At 31.0% G+C, this 17,280-nt stretch overlaps 1 protein-coding gene across 1 annotated transcript in view; it reads right to left on the bottom strand.

The window, feature by feature from the left end:
- Positions 1–17,280, bottom strand: part of GBE1 (1,4-alpha-glucan branching enzyme 1) — a 239,461-nt gene that overhangs the window by 59,683 nt on the left and 162,498 nt on the right. Inside the window, exons 8-12 of the mRNA XM_039878273.1 lie at positions 16,335–16,450; positions 14,092–14,219; positions 11,521–11,619; positions 5,814–5,924; positions 1,989–2,160 (exon numbers count right to left, since the gene is read on the bottom strand). Coding sequence (XP_039734207.1) covers positions 1,989–2,160; positions 5,814–5,924; positions 11,521–11,619; positions 14,092–14,219; positions 16,335–16,450 — 626 coding nt within the window. The remainder of the gene's footprint in view (positions 1–1,988; positions 2,161–5,813; positions 5,925–11,520; positions 11,620–14,091; positions 14,220–16,334; positions 16,451–17,280) is intronic.

Below are 17,280 nucleotides of genomic sequence, written 5' to 3'. Positions count from 1 at the left end.
AAGAACAAAAGGTAGAATAAAACTTCAAAAAATCTGAGTCCTATATCAAAGAATAACCTCAAAATTATATGTGATACCACAAATATGGGCAATTTATAGACCTTATAGAAAGAGATGCAAGAAATGTTTATTGTGTTACTAATAAAAGTTCCATGGGAAGAGTTTCCAAAACAGAACAGAAGTTCAGCCTGCCCTAGGTTGAATATACAGTTAATGTAATAGTAAGATAAATATTTCACGGGGTTTATGGAGTTCCTGGAGAACTGTCGATATCCTAGCTGCCCATGATCTGTTTATATCCCCAAGGAAAATACTGACCAAGACTCAGGAAATAGTTCTTATTATGAACTTTCATCAGACCTTTCTTGTATGAAAGTTATAAATATTAAACTAACTATGGCCATTAAGTCTCTCACCTGCAAATAGTTTTGTTTTACTCTGATGCTTGCCTGGAGCCTCTATTATGTGCTACAGGCTAGAACTGTCCTCAACAAAAAAGGACAGTCTCAAGAAAAGGAGTCTATTAGGTACTTCAAACTATTGACACTCTCGACTATTTGGTTTAGATTTCTGAGTTTTAAGTTTATCAGAGTAGTTGTATATTTAATCATTTTTCACGACTTCCAGACTAAAGCAATAGACCGTCAGGATTTCTAGAACTTTCAGATGTAGTGGGCTTCAAGAATTAATTATACAGGACTGACTGCATGAACTCAAAGGTCTTATTTTATTTTGTTTCTTTGGAAAATTGCTTTAGTTTCTAAGTATTTAAGGCAGCCCCCCTCCTTTTTTCCTTAAGCTATCTACAGACTGTAACAACTTAATAAACTCCACTTTTGTAAATGAAATAAAGCATTTAAAAATCTCTCACTAACCTCCCTGTTCTCCTTACTTTACATGGCAACATAATTATCAGCATAGGTTCATAGACTCTACCTTTTTTATCAGAATATAACTGAATAAAATAATTGTACAACTAAGGCCTTACTGGAATGGCCATATTTGTGAGTGATGCTCATTGAGTTAGGGAAGAGCTTTTAAGGAACTGAGGCTGATTTCACTTATAGATAGAACATCTGCTAAGTCTGCCCAGGAAATTTGGCCTGGTGTTTGGCTGGCATGGTGCAGCCTCTCAGGTCAGGAAGCACACTTCGTAGCAGGTTAGGAATATTAAATTTTGATGATCCAGAGAGAAGAGGAATGCACTTGAAGGTATAGTCATGCAGGTGAGATTCAGTGTACAGTTTGTTGGGCTTGGCTTTCTAACCTCAAGTTAGAAGCTTTTAAAAATCCAATCTGAGATTCCTTATTAAAACTGCCAGAAGGAAATGAATTAATCTGAAGTACTAAGGCTTTTGCTGTAGAAAAAGTAAGTCAGCCTCCCATATACATTTACCAGTCTTTCTGTCTCTCTAGCCTAAAAGTCGGCAAAATCTCCTAAAACTTGAATGTTCAAATGGTCATTGTTAATCAAATAGAACAGAAAACAGTATTAGTTCATTTCTATTTTTTAAAATAAATAATTCTTTACCCATCACAACATCCTGGGCAATGACTTTCGCATTTATAATGCAAATATACTAATGTACAATTATCTCAAAGAAAAGCAATAATAGCATAGTATGGTATGACATAACAATTACCTCTTTCATATGTTTAATGTGCAAATACTATAATAATAAACAGAATAATTAAATTCAGAATAATAATTTAAAATTTTAAAAATAGTTCTCACACTTGTCAACAATATTGAGTAAAATAAAATAACAGCTAATAGACTACTTTTGCATCATCTATGTATTAGTATAACAATCTTGGAGTAATTTAATTTTTGCAGTTAACACAGGATAGCATATTAAAAACATAAAGTTGTAATTTTCTATTTTAAACTTAAAAAGCCAAATCAAAATATTCTACATGATTTATGCATATGTAATATTAGTTAACATTTAAAACATAGATTGGATGTGTGTTAAACTCATACTTACCCATGAAATTGAGGTAGCCTTCTCCACCAAGTGCATGAGTAATGAGTCGAATCATTTTATGAAGCTGTATTCCACGATCAATAACCGGAGTAAAAGGGGATAAAACACTCATGTTGGTATACATTTCAGCATCCATCAACCAAAATGCCAGTGTCTTATCCCCAACGAGTGCCTATAGAAATAAAAGTCACTGAGATAAATGCAAAGAGTAGGTACTAAACAGCTGTGATTTACACTAGAATAATACATGGTTACAAATGATGGAAAACCATGGTGAAGAGGTGTGTGAATCAGTACTAATTTCATGCGTTTTCCAATAATTACTTTCTATGTTGAAGGTGAGCTGGTAAATCAAGTTAAATATCAACACCTCTGTTTTCATGACTGATTTTTATTTTTAAAAGAGCTTGGTGGAAATATCATAAGTTTCTTAACTATTTGTTATACCTGAAATGATGCTTTAAATTTTTTGAAATTGTAATAAATATTTATTATAATGTTAAGAAAACTACATGGATTGTTAAAATACTTTGCATACCATGAATTTATTTGTTTTGAAAGAATGTAAGAATATCTAAAAATATTTATGTGTATATATTTATGCTTATTTATATGTATTTATATATGTATAGGTATTTATATATAATATGTATATAAACATATTAAAATAGACTCTCCTCTCCTTCAGCAGAGGCTTGATGACTTTTTCTTAAAACATAAATATTGCTTTCTCATTGTGTTTACCATTTAATCTAAAATGTGCTTGTTTTACATAAAAATATAATATTAATAAATGGGGCAGGTAACTCAGAAACACCCTGAGTAGGAGAAGAGAGGCCTCTTAATCTGAATTATTCATGGTTAAAAATTGCTAACTAATGCAAAATGTTCGTCATTGAAAAAAAAAATATATATATATAGTGAAACATGTAATTGAGATTAAACTATGATCTCATTATCCATTGCAATTATTTTCATTTTAGAAAAAACATTTTACTTATAAATATGTTATAATCTCTAATCTATTTTGATTAAAATGACTTGTCTTTAAAATACTGTTACAAGAAAATCTACTCATTTGTGGGTCTTGTGCTTAGTTTCAAGAGCCAAGAAAGAATTGACTCAGAATGCCAAGAAAGAATTAACTCAGAATACGGTTCTTGCCACAAGAATTCTGTGTTTGATTAGATGATAATTGTGTATTACATGAGCTCAATTTTGTTTTGTTTTGTTTTTTACTTTATCAAAGCAATGTCTTTGTTCTCTAACTTTTAGGTAAATATTTTAACTCTAAACATACAAAAAAATGTGTACTGTTTTGGACTGAATTGTGCTCCACCCTCCAATTCATGTTGAAGTCCTAACTGATAATGTGACTATATTTGGTAACAGGGCCTTTAAAAAGGAAATTGAGGTTAAATGAGGTCATAGGGTGGGGTCCTAACCTCATGAGTGGTGTCCCTATATAAAGAGGAAAAGACAGTTGGGATGAAGGTATACAGAAAAAGAACACATGAGGACACAGAGAGAAGATGGCCACCTGCAAGCCCAGGAGAGAGAACTCAGGAAAAACTAAACCTGCTGACCCCTTGATCTTATACTTTTCAGCCTCCAGAACTATAAGAAATACACTCTATCTGTGGCATTTTATTATTAAAGTCCTAGCAGACTAATACATGTACTAATAAAATGCAGCTTCAATCTGACATATAACTTGGAGTTCATATAAGCTTAGTTTGGAAATGGGCTACGATGATAAAAAACATTTGAAAATAATGCATATAAGATATAAATATATTTGTTAAATTGTATTAGACAGCACTATTTATTAAAACGATTTGTCCTTTCTACTTGTTTTGAATTGTTTAATTATATTTTTACTACTATAATCTCTGATTCTGTTGTAAAATCATTTTGATAATTTCTCTTGGATTTTTACTATGACATATATTTCTATATTATTTGCTTTATAAATATACATATTTATTATTTTATCAGATTTGTATATTTGCTTTTAGAAAGAACAAGGCAACTTGCATCTTTCTGTACATTTCTGACAATTTGTAGTACAAGGCAGAATTTCCTAAATCTTTAAAGTATGAAATAATTCTTGGTAAATCTATAATGCTTCTGTACATTTGAGAAGAAAATTATGAAAGTAATCTAGCAGTTTAATCTAAAATTTGTTTATTCCACTCATTTATTTATTATTTCATTCATTCATATAAAATTAGCATATATTGAAAGCTCAAAATGTGCTACAACTGCTAAGAGTTTTCAGTAGAAAGATATAATTTATGTATGTATTTTAGTTTTCATATTGTTATGTGCTTGGTGAGTGGTTCCCCTCCATCCTTAAATTAATATTATTTATTTCTTTTTTGTTATATTTTGGTTCTTTTTTTTTTTCATATTTATATGATGTGCTCTATGACCAATTTAATTTGAAAAAGTCAGCAGCGATCTGGTTTGGAAAATGCCAAATTTAGATTATGTCCAGTATATGAGTTAGCAAACTTTCTATAAAGATCAAATAGTACATACTTTAGGCATTCTGTGACACGTTCTTTGTATCAACTACTTAAATCTGCCATTATGGCTGAAAAGCATCCATACACAAGATGAAAATGAATGAACATGCTGTGTTCCAATTAACTTTACAAAAACAGAAAGCAGGCGGAATTTGGCCCATGGGCCTTCGTAGCTTACTTCTCATCTACTTATACCTTCTTAATAGAGGAGACACCTGAAAAACCACCTGTTTACCTTAAATGGTTAATTTCTGCTGAAATAACAGAAAACTTATTGTCAGAGCTTCAATTTTCTTAGCACATATACTGCATATAATTCAAAATTTTTTACTCTAATTTTAATGTATAAAAAGCACATTTTATGTTGTTTATTTTTCTGAGGATTAATATAGCTTTAACTAACTGACCTTTCCCTCATTTATTTATGTTTACTGAGTTCCTAGTAGGAGTAGTCACAGTACTGAAAACACAAAGATATAAAAACAAATTTTCTACCTAAAACATGAGAACGTGGAGAATGGAACAACTATTCTTACTCTACACAAATAGATGAATGCTTCAGGGAGAATATGATATCTGAGCCAGAGCACTGGGTCTTTTATAGGAGCTTTTACAGGTGAAACAGGCATTTGCGGGTATGTGAGGGAAAGTACAAGACTGGAATGTGGGTTACTTATTCAGGAATGGGTGAGAATTTTACAGTATTAAAGAACAGAATGCTTAGAGAGTTGAACAGAAAATGAAGGTAGAAACTTTGGCTCAGGCCAGGATAATGCATGGCCCTGATTCAATGACAGGCTTCACTCAAAAGATCTGGGTTGACAAAATAAGCTTTCCTCTTTGCAAAATACCTCAGATTGCATTAAAGATGGAGTGAAGCTGAGGGGACAGTAATCAATTAGCAGCAGATTTTAGTGACTGAGTAAAAAAGATGAGAGCTTGTCAAAGGCACAAAAGTAACCTCTAGAAGGAATTCTAAAATGGGAGTTAAAATGAACCTGGACAGAACCAATACTTCATCACAACCAGGGAAAACGGGTAAGATAACACTTGCAACTGTCATTTACTCTATCTTTAATTAGAGTTTGGCAGGATAAAAATAGCACTGCACTTTGAAGCTGGAATCTCTAGATCTATAAAATAATTTTAAAATGTTATTCAAGTATAAGTAAATTTCACATTGCTATAGATAGATATAGATAGATATGTTATATTAACTGTATTAAATTATAAAACAAGTTTTTAGATATTTTAATACAAACAGAAATATAAATTTATAATCATATTGATTTACCTGATCATGACTCTCTGCATAAGCAATGCACTTTTCAAGGTAGCGTCTGTTTGTGAGTGTGTGCACTATATTGCCCATATTCCAATCTTCATCTTTAAACTCTTTAAGTAGCTAGATGCAAGAGAGAAAATAATTTGCATAAACCATTATCATTCTTACATTAAATCTTAACCTGAGGGATATATTATATCAATCCAAATTATTTGACATGCAGATACAAGTGCTCTCATATAGCAAAGACATCTAGATTACTGTTTAAACTTCTACTGAAATCACAGCTTTTAAGCAAACTGTCCAAATGACAGTGGTATACTGTGTGCACGCACAGGAGTATTTTTACTTTTGTGTATGTTAGGATTTTTGCAACTTTTTTTCCCCTTGTAATGACTGCAACTCTTGATTAAAAACTACAGAAAAGTTGTTGTGCAATATAACTTCCCATAACTTTTACAAGGCACAGATATACCTGTTACATTTTTAGGTTGAATTAAAAGTAATTAGCAGGAATACTGTTGTGTTTCACTTTTTAAAAATGATAATTGAAAAAATAACTATTATTTCAAAGTTTAGAGATTAATTATTATGAAATAATTATCATGTTAACAGACCACACATTTTTGTCCCCACTTCATTCACCACTCAGTCTTCAATCTGGCTTCTGCGCCTCTAATACCTCTCGAATGCATATGACCTTGTCAAGGTCTCAGATGAAGCCTCTCAGATAAGTAATTGCTCTTTCTTAGGCAGATACCAGCTATACCTGTTAACAAGGCTGACCCCTTCCCTCTCCAGGAAACATTTTCCTTCTTAGTCTACCACTGTGAAACTCTTGATTGTTTTGTTTTGTTTTCTCTTCACTTTAGGCACTCTACAAAGTCTTTCCCTCTGCTTAGCCTATAAAAGCAGGTACTCTTTAAAGTTATGTCCTCGAAATAGCCTCTTCTTTTTTACTCAACACACTCTTTTTGTGTGCGCTCATTTCTCTGTTCAAAATGTACACTGCACTCTGTGATACACAGAATTCTAGGATGTTCCCACAAGTCTTGCTCTCTTGTAGTCACGCCTTTGTGTAATCTTTTACCTAGAGTGTAGGTGGGACCTTGAATATGATGGATGTCCTCTGAAGAAACTGTGAGATAATAACTGAATAATGTTTTAAGTTGTAGTAATTTGTTATGCAGCAATAGAAAACTAATGCAGCAATCTTGGTACCAGAAATTGGGTTCAGGCCTGCTTATATCTTCTTTCGCTGACATTTTTCCCCCTGTGTAATTCAGACATGCTTAGCCATACCCCATAATTATTTTATGAATCACTGGCCTGCAGAGAACAGACTGTGATAGGCAGAAAAATGGCCACCCATAGAATCTCACATACTAATGCTCAGAATCTTCAAAGACCAATGTAATTACAGGGATCTTTCTAAAAAGGAGATATGAATGGTCAGAGTAAGAGGGGGATATGAAGATGCTATTCCTTGATGGCTTTGAAGATGAAAGAAGGGGCCATGAGCCAAAAATATACGTGGCTTTTAGAGGCTAGAAAAGGCAAAGAAACTAGAGCATCTAGAAGAAATATAGCCTTGATTTTAGCCTATTAAAACCCATTTCATATTTGTGACCTATATAGAATTGTAAGAACTATATAATAGGAAATTTGTATTGTTTTAAATCATTAAATTTGTGGTAATTAGATACAGCAACAATTTGAAACTAATGTATAGACCTATACACATGTGCCTAATTAATTTTTGACAAATGTACCAAAATAATTCAATAAAAGTTAGATAGAATTTTTAAACAAATTATGCTGAAAGAGCTGGATATCCATGGGGGTTGGGGTGGAGGGGGAGAGCCTTGATTAAGTCTTACGCATTGTATAAAAATTAACTTGAAATGAATGATGGACTTAAATATAAAACTATAAAATATTTAATAGAAACATAGGAAAGTTAGTGAATTCTTGGACTTGACACCAAGAGAGCTCTAAAAGGAAAAAAAAAAAAATATATATATATATATATTTATATATATATGAATTGGCCTTCTTCAAATTTAAAACAAAGAACTTTTGCTCTGTGAAAGCTCATAGGAAGAGGATGAAAAGACAAGCAAACAGACTGGGATAGAATATTTGTCAACCACATATCTAACAAAAGAGTTGAATCTAGAATATATAAAGAACTCTCAAAATTTCACAGTAAACAAATGATCCAATCAGAAAATGGTCAAACAAGAATAGATATTTCACCAAAGAGGATACACAGAAAGTACATGAAAAGATATTCACCATTATAAGCCAATAAGAAAATGCAAATTAAAACCACAGTGAGATATCACACTACACACCTCTAGGAATGACTAAAACAAAACAAGTGACAAAAGCAAGTGCTATTGTGCAAGGAGATGCAGAAACTAGATCTCTCCAATATTGCTGGTGAGAACATAAAATATTACAGCTATTCTGAAAATGGTGTGGCAATTTCTTAAAAAATTAAACATCCAACTACTATATGATCCAGTACTTTTGGGCACTTATCCTAGAATAATGAAAATAAATGAGCAATTATCCTAGAATATGACTTATGGTCATAGAAACACCTATACACAAATGTTTATAGCAGCTTTATTTATAACAGCCCAAACCTAAAAACAATTCAGATGTCTTTAAATGAGCAAATGATTAAACAAATTATGATATAACCATACCATGGAATACTATTCAGAAGTAAAAAGGAAAACACTAGTGATACATGCAACTACCTGAGTGAATCTCCAGACAATTTTGCTGAGTAAAATATGGCAATCCAGAAAGGTTACAACTGTATGATTCCATTTATATAAATCCTTGAAATTACAAAATTATAGAAATGAAATTCAGATTAGTGGTTAACATGGGTAAAGAAGTGATTGGGGGTAGAAGGATGCAGGTGTAGGTATAAAGGAAATGTTAGGGAACATTGTGGTAATGGAAATGTTTTGTATCTTGACTACAACAATGTCAGTATCCTGATTGTGATATTGTACTATAGGTTTGAAAGATGTTACCATTGGGAGGGTACTAGTTAAGAGGACATCAGATCTCACTGTACTATTTCTTATAATCATGTGTATCTACAGTTTTGTCAATATAAAAAGTTTAATTAAAAAACTTTTTATATATTTAAAAATACTAGGTGCACAACAAATATTTCATTGAATTAATGAATGAATGAATTAAATACTTATATCATCTTTACATAAACATATCAGTTATTAGATAACAAAAATGATCAAATAAAATTAAAGGACATAAAACAAATTTGGTGTATTGCAGATGGTAAATATTTGTTCAGTGAATGATTAAACTAATATAATATTCCAAACTACTGATTTTGAAATCATACAAGCAGAAGTAGTAAATAATTTTCTTTAGGACAACAAAAACAAATGGAATCTAGCATTCTAATCTAACTCAGACGCTATGGGTAAATAACAATGAATGCCACGTACACTGAATATAGCTGACGTTTAGATTAATACTCTGATGTGTTTTATTGACATTTGAGGGAATGATAGTCATTTATAGAATTACCATTTTTTTAATTCACGACTTACAAAAGTTGGGGAAAATCACAAAGTTTTTAAAAATATGACTTTAACCCTCTCTAATCTTATTAACTAAAGCCCTCATTTCTGTGACGCGAAAAGATTTTTAAATAATTACATAAAACAGAAGATGACTTCGGCCTTTCAAGAATTTACAATCTAAGAAGACAGCATGGTCATATCCTAAACATATGAAAATGCATTTTTCCACTTGTATGATATACTGCCTTGTACAGTGCCTTGGGCATACAAAGTACTAAAATATTTAGTCTATTAAAGATTAAAAAAAATAAACTGCCAATATTATTTGGAAAAGAAAAATATCCTATTGTGAGCTATGATTGATTGGGAAATAATTCTAGGTTAATATATACCTTTAAATATTCTTTAATCTGCTCAAAGGCTGGTGAAGGCTTTTCAGTGGGAGGTTAAAAAAGTAAAATTTTGCACTTGTTAGGAAAAAAGTCTGCATGAAAAATTAAAAATTGTAAGTGATGGTGGGTGGATAACAAAACTTAAACCAAAGTGAGAAAATTAAAGACCATAACATTTTTTTAAAATAATAAATATAAAGCGACTTGTCTAGGTATTAAAGCTAGAACACTCATTTGTCCGATTTGTAAGACTGTCTCTATAAAACACTCGCTTTTGAGTTAACAATGTTTGAGGAGTCATTATAAATGGAGAAACAGAAGTTGTGTTGTTAGAAGTTTAAAGTCACAGCTGTGCATTACACAAATTGCCCAGAGATACAGGAAAGATGGTTAAGAGATGATTACAATAAGCCACTTCCTTCAGAGTAGGCTCTATGGGTTTTCTGTGCAAAGTTATGCACTTCTACCACTGTTATCTCATGATACTAGTTCATGCCTGTACTAAAGGCCTCATTAGAAAGTTATGATTATTTGATACCTATCTAATTCCTACACATATTAATCCTATGATTATGAAATTGACCAAAAATATTGCATATCAATTCTAAGTTTATATAACAACTTTAGTTCTATAGGCAAACATTAAATAAAACAAAATACAATCCAAACTGCTTGGAATTGTCATTAAATTTAATAAAATTGTATTAGAAATGATGTGCAAGGTGTTATGTACACATATTCATTCCTAGCGCTTGACACATGATAAGGACTTCTAACCCATTTCCTGTTTGCCCCGAGAATACTTGCCACTGGCGCTAGCAGCTATATTGTTTACCCAGAGATAATTCATCAATTACAGTCCTAACCTTACCCCCAAAGTTTGCCATGAAATCTCGTTTTTATTATTATTTTTGTATCGCTCTAATACATCGACAGTCTTTGGAAAAAAATGACATAATTCTAGTTACAACATTCTGTTTTTGGTAGTGGTATTACATTTACAAAATATAGTAATTCTCGTTCGCTAAAAATGTCAAATCCTAGATGTCTGCTTTGTGTGGTTCCATGCTTTGAAATTTACCACATGAAAAATAATGATTAAACACTGATCATCATATATATTTCTGTTACATTAGGATTATAGACAAGTTCTGTTTAGAAATAATTCCAAGAACAGTTTTTATTTTTTATTTTCACATTGAAAACCAGTCAGATTTGCTTCAGCCTCAAAAAGTGCGTTTATGTAGAATTAACACTGGCAGGGAGCTGCACTTTTTTTTCTAAACAGGAAATGGGTTAAATACTGAATGAAGAAGTGGATGAATCCAAGTATGTTGAAGAAAAACCACAGAATAAAGCAAAAACTGGGAATTAAGAAGTAACTTCTACATTATTTGATGATTTGCAGGAAGAAATGGATGCTCTGATGTGTTTTAAATGTAGAACACCAAAGTTTCAAGTATGTGCATTGATAATGCAAAATTTCATCTATACAGCTCACATTATATTAATCATATTTTTCCCCTGTCTGAATAGCACAAGTATGAATACTTTAAGTTAGAACTCTGAGGAGTTTGAGAAGCATCTTATTACAAAAATCTACACACTTATAGGAGATTTTAGTACTTCAATTATAATATCTGTAACTGATAATCACAACTAAGAAATCAATCACAGAAATAATAAATAAATCAACGTAATTTATAATGTCCACGAGAAAAAAAAAATATTTGCAGAAAATCTTACCTGGATCCATTTATCTGGAATTGCCATGGCTAATCGATAGTCAAAGCCACACCCTCCCTGGGAAATTGGAGAACACAGAGCTGGCATTCCTGATACATCCTAAACAAAAGATATCAGCATTATCAGTTCATATAGCTTAAATTTTTACTAAATATAAGTAACATTCAGGCCAATAAATAAAAACCATAAATAAGGGCATATATTTTTGGAGTATTTTGGTAGCATAATTGTAAAAGTAGTTAAAATTGTAATAGCATATCTTATTTCTTAAAATGAGAAAAAATTTTGTGTAGGACAACTTTGATCTCATGATACTATATTTTTCTTTTCCTTGGTATAGTAAAACTGCTATTGATAAAACATAGTTTCTTAGACTGATTTTTGAACTACTCTGTGAACATTTTATTAGTTACTACTTTCATGAAACACAAAAATCCATGTAGCATATATCTGTTATACCTGTTCTCTCCGCATATAGCATTGACATGGAGTGTATTTTGTGAGAACTTAGCTCACTTAGCTCATTTCTGATGAAATGTAGAGTTAATACATTAAGAATGAAGCAACAAGATGGTTTTCGGTATAGTCGAATACACTTGGAAAGGGTCTCTGAGGTTATCTAGTGGATCTTCTTCATTCAGAAGATACAGAAACTGAGGTTTATTGAGGTGAAGGAATTAAAATAATCATGTGTTTCAAATGAAGGTTTTGTTCTTTAATATCTAAAGAGCAGTTATGACTATTCTAGAGGAAAAAAAAACCTTAATTTAAAAATATTTTAAATTAATATAAGAAATATAACCATGTGGAGTGGTAGCCATATCTTAGGGGAAAAAAGTTTCAATTTTAATAATTGTCATTTTAGGACTTTAAGTAAAATTACATTACTTTGTTACGCCACATTGCTTTCTCAAAAAAAAAGTTCACGAGGATCAATTCCACATTTTAAAGAGACTCCCCACTGGACAGAGAAGTGATGCATTGAAATTGAAGTAGTTTTCAATTTAAGTAGAATAAATTGAAGACATACCTTGTTTAAAAAATTTTTCAAAGTAATATAGGGAGGCTGAAGTCTCAAAGTTTCATTGGTGGAAACACTAGAGAAAAGCTCCCTAGATGATGAAACTATTTTACTTGAAATGAACAAAAAGATCAATGTAACAATTTTAAGTTTCATGTATTAAATAACTTCTTCATTTTTTCCCACTTTTGATTTGTACTGTCATTAATTGTTTATAATAATTTGTCATATGTAGTAACTCTGCTTTGAATTGACATAAATATAATTGACAAAATAAATTTTTGATGCTTGACAGATAAAACTAAAAAATATAAAAGACAGAAAAGAAGTTTAAAACACTCTGATTCATGTTAAAAGATATTCAATGCATAAATTATTAGCACAAGTATTAGCAAGATTTATAAGTTATGACCAAATTTAAGCAGGTAAAGAATGTAAAATGATCCTGGGTACCAGAATGGCATTATAATTGTTGGGTTTTTAAAAATTCTATATAAGAATTTATTCCATAAATTTAGGATTCATTGCTTTATTCCTAGAAAATATTTACAAGGCAAAGGCCTAAAGAAAGTAACTGTTCCCTATCCAGAGATAAACAGGGAAATCATACCACCTAGTTGGAGAGCTGGGGATTTGAGAAATGGATAAAAAAGGCTATACAAATAATAAATATATGTATTTATATTTATTATAATATATAATATGTATTATTACACATATAAAGGAGACAATCACTACTTCATTTCATTCCAATGAACTAAAAGCCAACAATGTGAAAACGTGTCTTAACTCTGACTTTAACAGTGGTCTTATTATTTTTAAATGCCAACCACTAGACTTTGTATAGAACAGTTTTAACATAATGAATTCTATATTAATAATAATTCCAAGTCAGAAGACTCAAAAAACCAGAGAGATTTTAGTACTAAATCAAAATTAGCATAAGCATTTAACAAACTTCTTAATTTATCACATTTATCACCAAGAGGGGAATTGTCAATTATGCATATACCAAATTATATCATTACAGTGCAGCTTTGGGACAGTTAATCATGAACCTTCAGTAATCATAAATAACTAGTAAACATTTGGCAATTGGAGAGCAGTAACATAAACAAGAATGGTAATCTCCTCAGAACAAGAAGGCTTCAGAGAAGCTCACAGGCAGTGATCCATGCCATCTCTAATGACTGAACCAGAAAAGAAAAAAATAAAAAAATAAATAGAAGCACAAGAATATTTGATTTTTTTCTCTGCTCAAGGTCTCATGGCAGAAAGTCCTGTCCATTGATTAGGATATTTTACTTTCTAACCACTGGCATTTCCTTTTATAACAAAGCAGTGATGACAAGTAATTAGTGTACACTACCACTTAGTAGGAAAACAGTGAATTCTAAATAATGTGCCACCCATACAAGGTAGCTTCATTGTAGTCAATATACAATTCAGTTATGCAATTACTGACATGATATTAACTATTCAAATATTGTTTGCTGACAAAATGTTCTACATTAAAGAGGATCAGAGGGTAGAGATCATTATGACTTTACCTCAGCTATTGTTATTGACTCTGGATACAAAGTGTGAATCAAATGATTTGCCAACATGAGATAAACCAAGGCATCTTCATCCACCTGTAGTCCAAAATATTCATGGTAATCACCTGAAAAGCCTTGACCTAGAGAACAGAAAATCAATATGGATGCATTATGTTGACACATAAGTCAACTCTTCGCAAATGCTCCCACCAATTAGTTTGTTGATATCAGGTTTGTTATCATAGCAAGTAAAGTGTAATGAGCCTGAATACCAGATAATGTTACCATCAGCAAATATATAATCTAACTTAAAAAAGTAGTCCTTATCAACATTCAGAGTTAAGACAATTCTCGATTAAATTTTTGTTTTACAAAAGTGAACAAAATCACTTTGAATTAAAATATAATTTATTTCTAACTAAATTTAATGCAGAAAAACAAATCTAATATCAAAGAGAATTCTAAATTGCAACTTTTAGGTACCTTTTTTGTCACTTTAAGAGATGTTAATATTAGCTAGCTTCTATTAGATCTCTCCGAAGTAAAGTATGAAAAATATAAAATTGAGATGTAATGTTTATACCATTTTAAATATGTGCTTCAATTTATACAATATGGATTTCCTATAATGGCAAATAAATTTTAACGCTCTCTAATATCCTTCTACCTCCTCCTCCCTCAACTCCTAATTTTGGTTGCTTATAGTATATTTCAGTGTCACTTACTGAGGTAAAACCATTTACTTTCTATTCCTTCAGTTGTTTACTCTTGTTTTAATAAAATCAAATTAGTGCTCAACACCCACCTTTTTCCCATTTCTCTATATCAAAGTTCTTTATTTTGACTCACAGCTTTTTCAGTTTGCTAGATTTCATCACTGAAGGATATTTCAAGTATAACTACAGAAGTTCTATTCCTCAAGGTCTTTCAAATTTATACCTAAATGGCTATTAAACTATCAATTTCCTGAGCCATACTTTGTTTCTCTAAGAATTTTGTAGATATTGCTATTGGCAATAGAGCAGTAGGAACCCAGGCATTTTTTTTAATCCATGCTGGTAATTGATTTTAATTCTTAGTTGTCACCTAATAAATGTCTGTTTGTTAATGAATTTTATAAATTAAACACTCTATGTCTTAATGTTAATTGTTTAATATCATTTTTTTTCCTGGTATGTCTTCTCTGCAGTATAGTTTTTTTTTTTTTTTCTTCTCATCATTTCAAAGGGAGAAAACATATTAACTCAGAATGTTACCATTTCTTGGGCTGTCTACTCAGAGAAAGTATATCCCATATCCATGGATTTCAGTTCATTTCTCCAACTCCATAATTTCTTGGAAAATACCTAGCCTTCAACAGAGGGATGTTCTGCAAGGGCATGTAGATGGTTTATTCTAGAAGAGGATCTTTCTTGAATTTTGCCATACTTGCCTTTTTCATCCCCTAAATAAGCTTCTCCCAAACTTGAGGAAGTTAATGAAATCTGTCATGTTTTACGGGTTGAATTTCATTCCTAGGCACATGTAATGGAGACATCTCCATAACTGTGCTGCATGATTTACAGATAGCAACATACTTTGAATAGACCTCGTTTCTCTGGCAGCCACTTTGCAAGATTTGTAGTCTAAAATCCTTTTTTCTTTGGATTAGTTGTTCCTGGTAAATATTTGGTCATCAAAATAATTTTTTGCCATGTTATCTACTGAGGAATTAGAATTCTATACAACTTCTTTGTACAACTTTTAAATTGAAGATCTCTGATCAATATTTTTAATTACAAATAAATTAATTTACAATTTAATTTTAACTAACTATATCTCTATTTAAAATATGCATATTTTCTTCAATGTCTAATATGCAGCAACCCACACATTCACAAATGTTGATTTATTTTTCTTATTTATTTTTCATTGAAAATGCTGTCATGTTCACATCCTGAGGGTGCTGCAATAAATGGCTTCCTTAAAAAAAAATTTTAGATAAAAGCTACATATTAAGAACAGCATGTTATTAAGTAAATATATATAAAATAAAATAATTATCTTTTTACTTAGAAAATGTATTTATACCTAACCTCTTGCCAAAAAAGGATCAGAAGTGAATGAAGAAAAGACATACAATGGAATGGATAAAAATCAAGCCATCAGTAACAGTCACTACAGTTTCTGTAACTGAACTCCAAAACTTGCTGTAATCTACCAGTAAAAAAATAACATAAAATCATTAGTTACATGTAATAGATCAGGTCACCTACCCATTCCATGGTGATGATAGAGCATGGATGTAACACCATCAAAACGAAATCCATCAAAGCCATATTCTTCCAACCACCATCTTATGTTTGACAGAAGAAATCTTAAAACTTCCCAGCTACAATATTAGAGAAACATATTTTTAAGAACAATAGTATACAGTGTTTCCTTTAATGTTATATATCATTTGCTGAGTATTCATTAAAATTATAAATCTCTATCTTAGGAATCATGATACTCAAATATGTCATATAAAAAACAGAAAACTACTAAGATTTTTCTCATTGGTTTCATAAAACTAATTCTAAAAAGAAAAATATTAAATTTATTTAGCTGCAAAAATCACTTAATATCTAAGAAAAATTGAGAAAATATTCAAAGTTCAGTGATTCTGTCTTGTTCAATGTGGTGTCCTCAGCAACCATACAATAATAACTATACAGTAGTGCTTAAAAAGACAAAAATAAAACAAAAGAAACCTGCTACTTATTTCTGAATTTTCAACAAGATATTTCACGTAATATAACCACAGTTACGTAATTCCTCTTTTAGAAAATATAATTCCACTCTCAATAGAAAAACTGCCTTCAATGTTTGTCTGCTTAAAATATTTCCCCATTCTACAATTTCAAACAGATACAAAACAGAATAAAAAGTAAAAAACAAACAAACAAACAAAAACCTCAAAATCAACCAACCACATCATAAGCAATATTACATTTACTAGACTATTGTTTTGTGAGGGTAAAACAGTACCTAATTATTAAAAAAAACACATGTCATACAAAGTAAAAAGTTTTACAAGTTAAAGACTCCTCCATCCATAAAACAAACAAACAAACAAACAAACAAACAAAAAACTGTTATAACTCAAGTTAAAAACGCCACCACATGAAACAAGCCTATTTCGGACAATTGAAAAGAGGGCATCATAAATTAGTAGTATTT

Source organism: Pteropus medius, unplaced genomic scaffold (genome assembly GCF_902729225.1).
Source record: "Pteropus medius unplaced genomic scaffold, Ma_sr-lr_union100, whole genome shotgun sequence".
NCBI lineage: Eukaryota > Metazoa > Chordata > Mammalia > Chiroptera > Pteropodidae > Pteropus > Pteropus medius.
The sequence above is the reverse complement of the archived record's forward strand: the minus strand, read 5'-3'. Positions and strand labels throughout refer to the sequence as shown.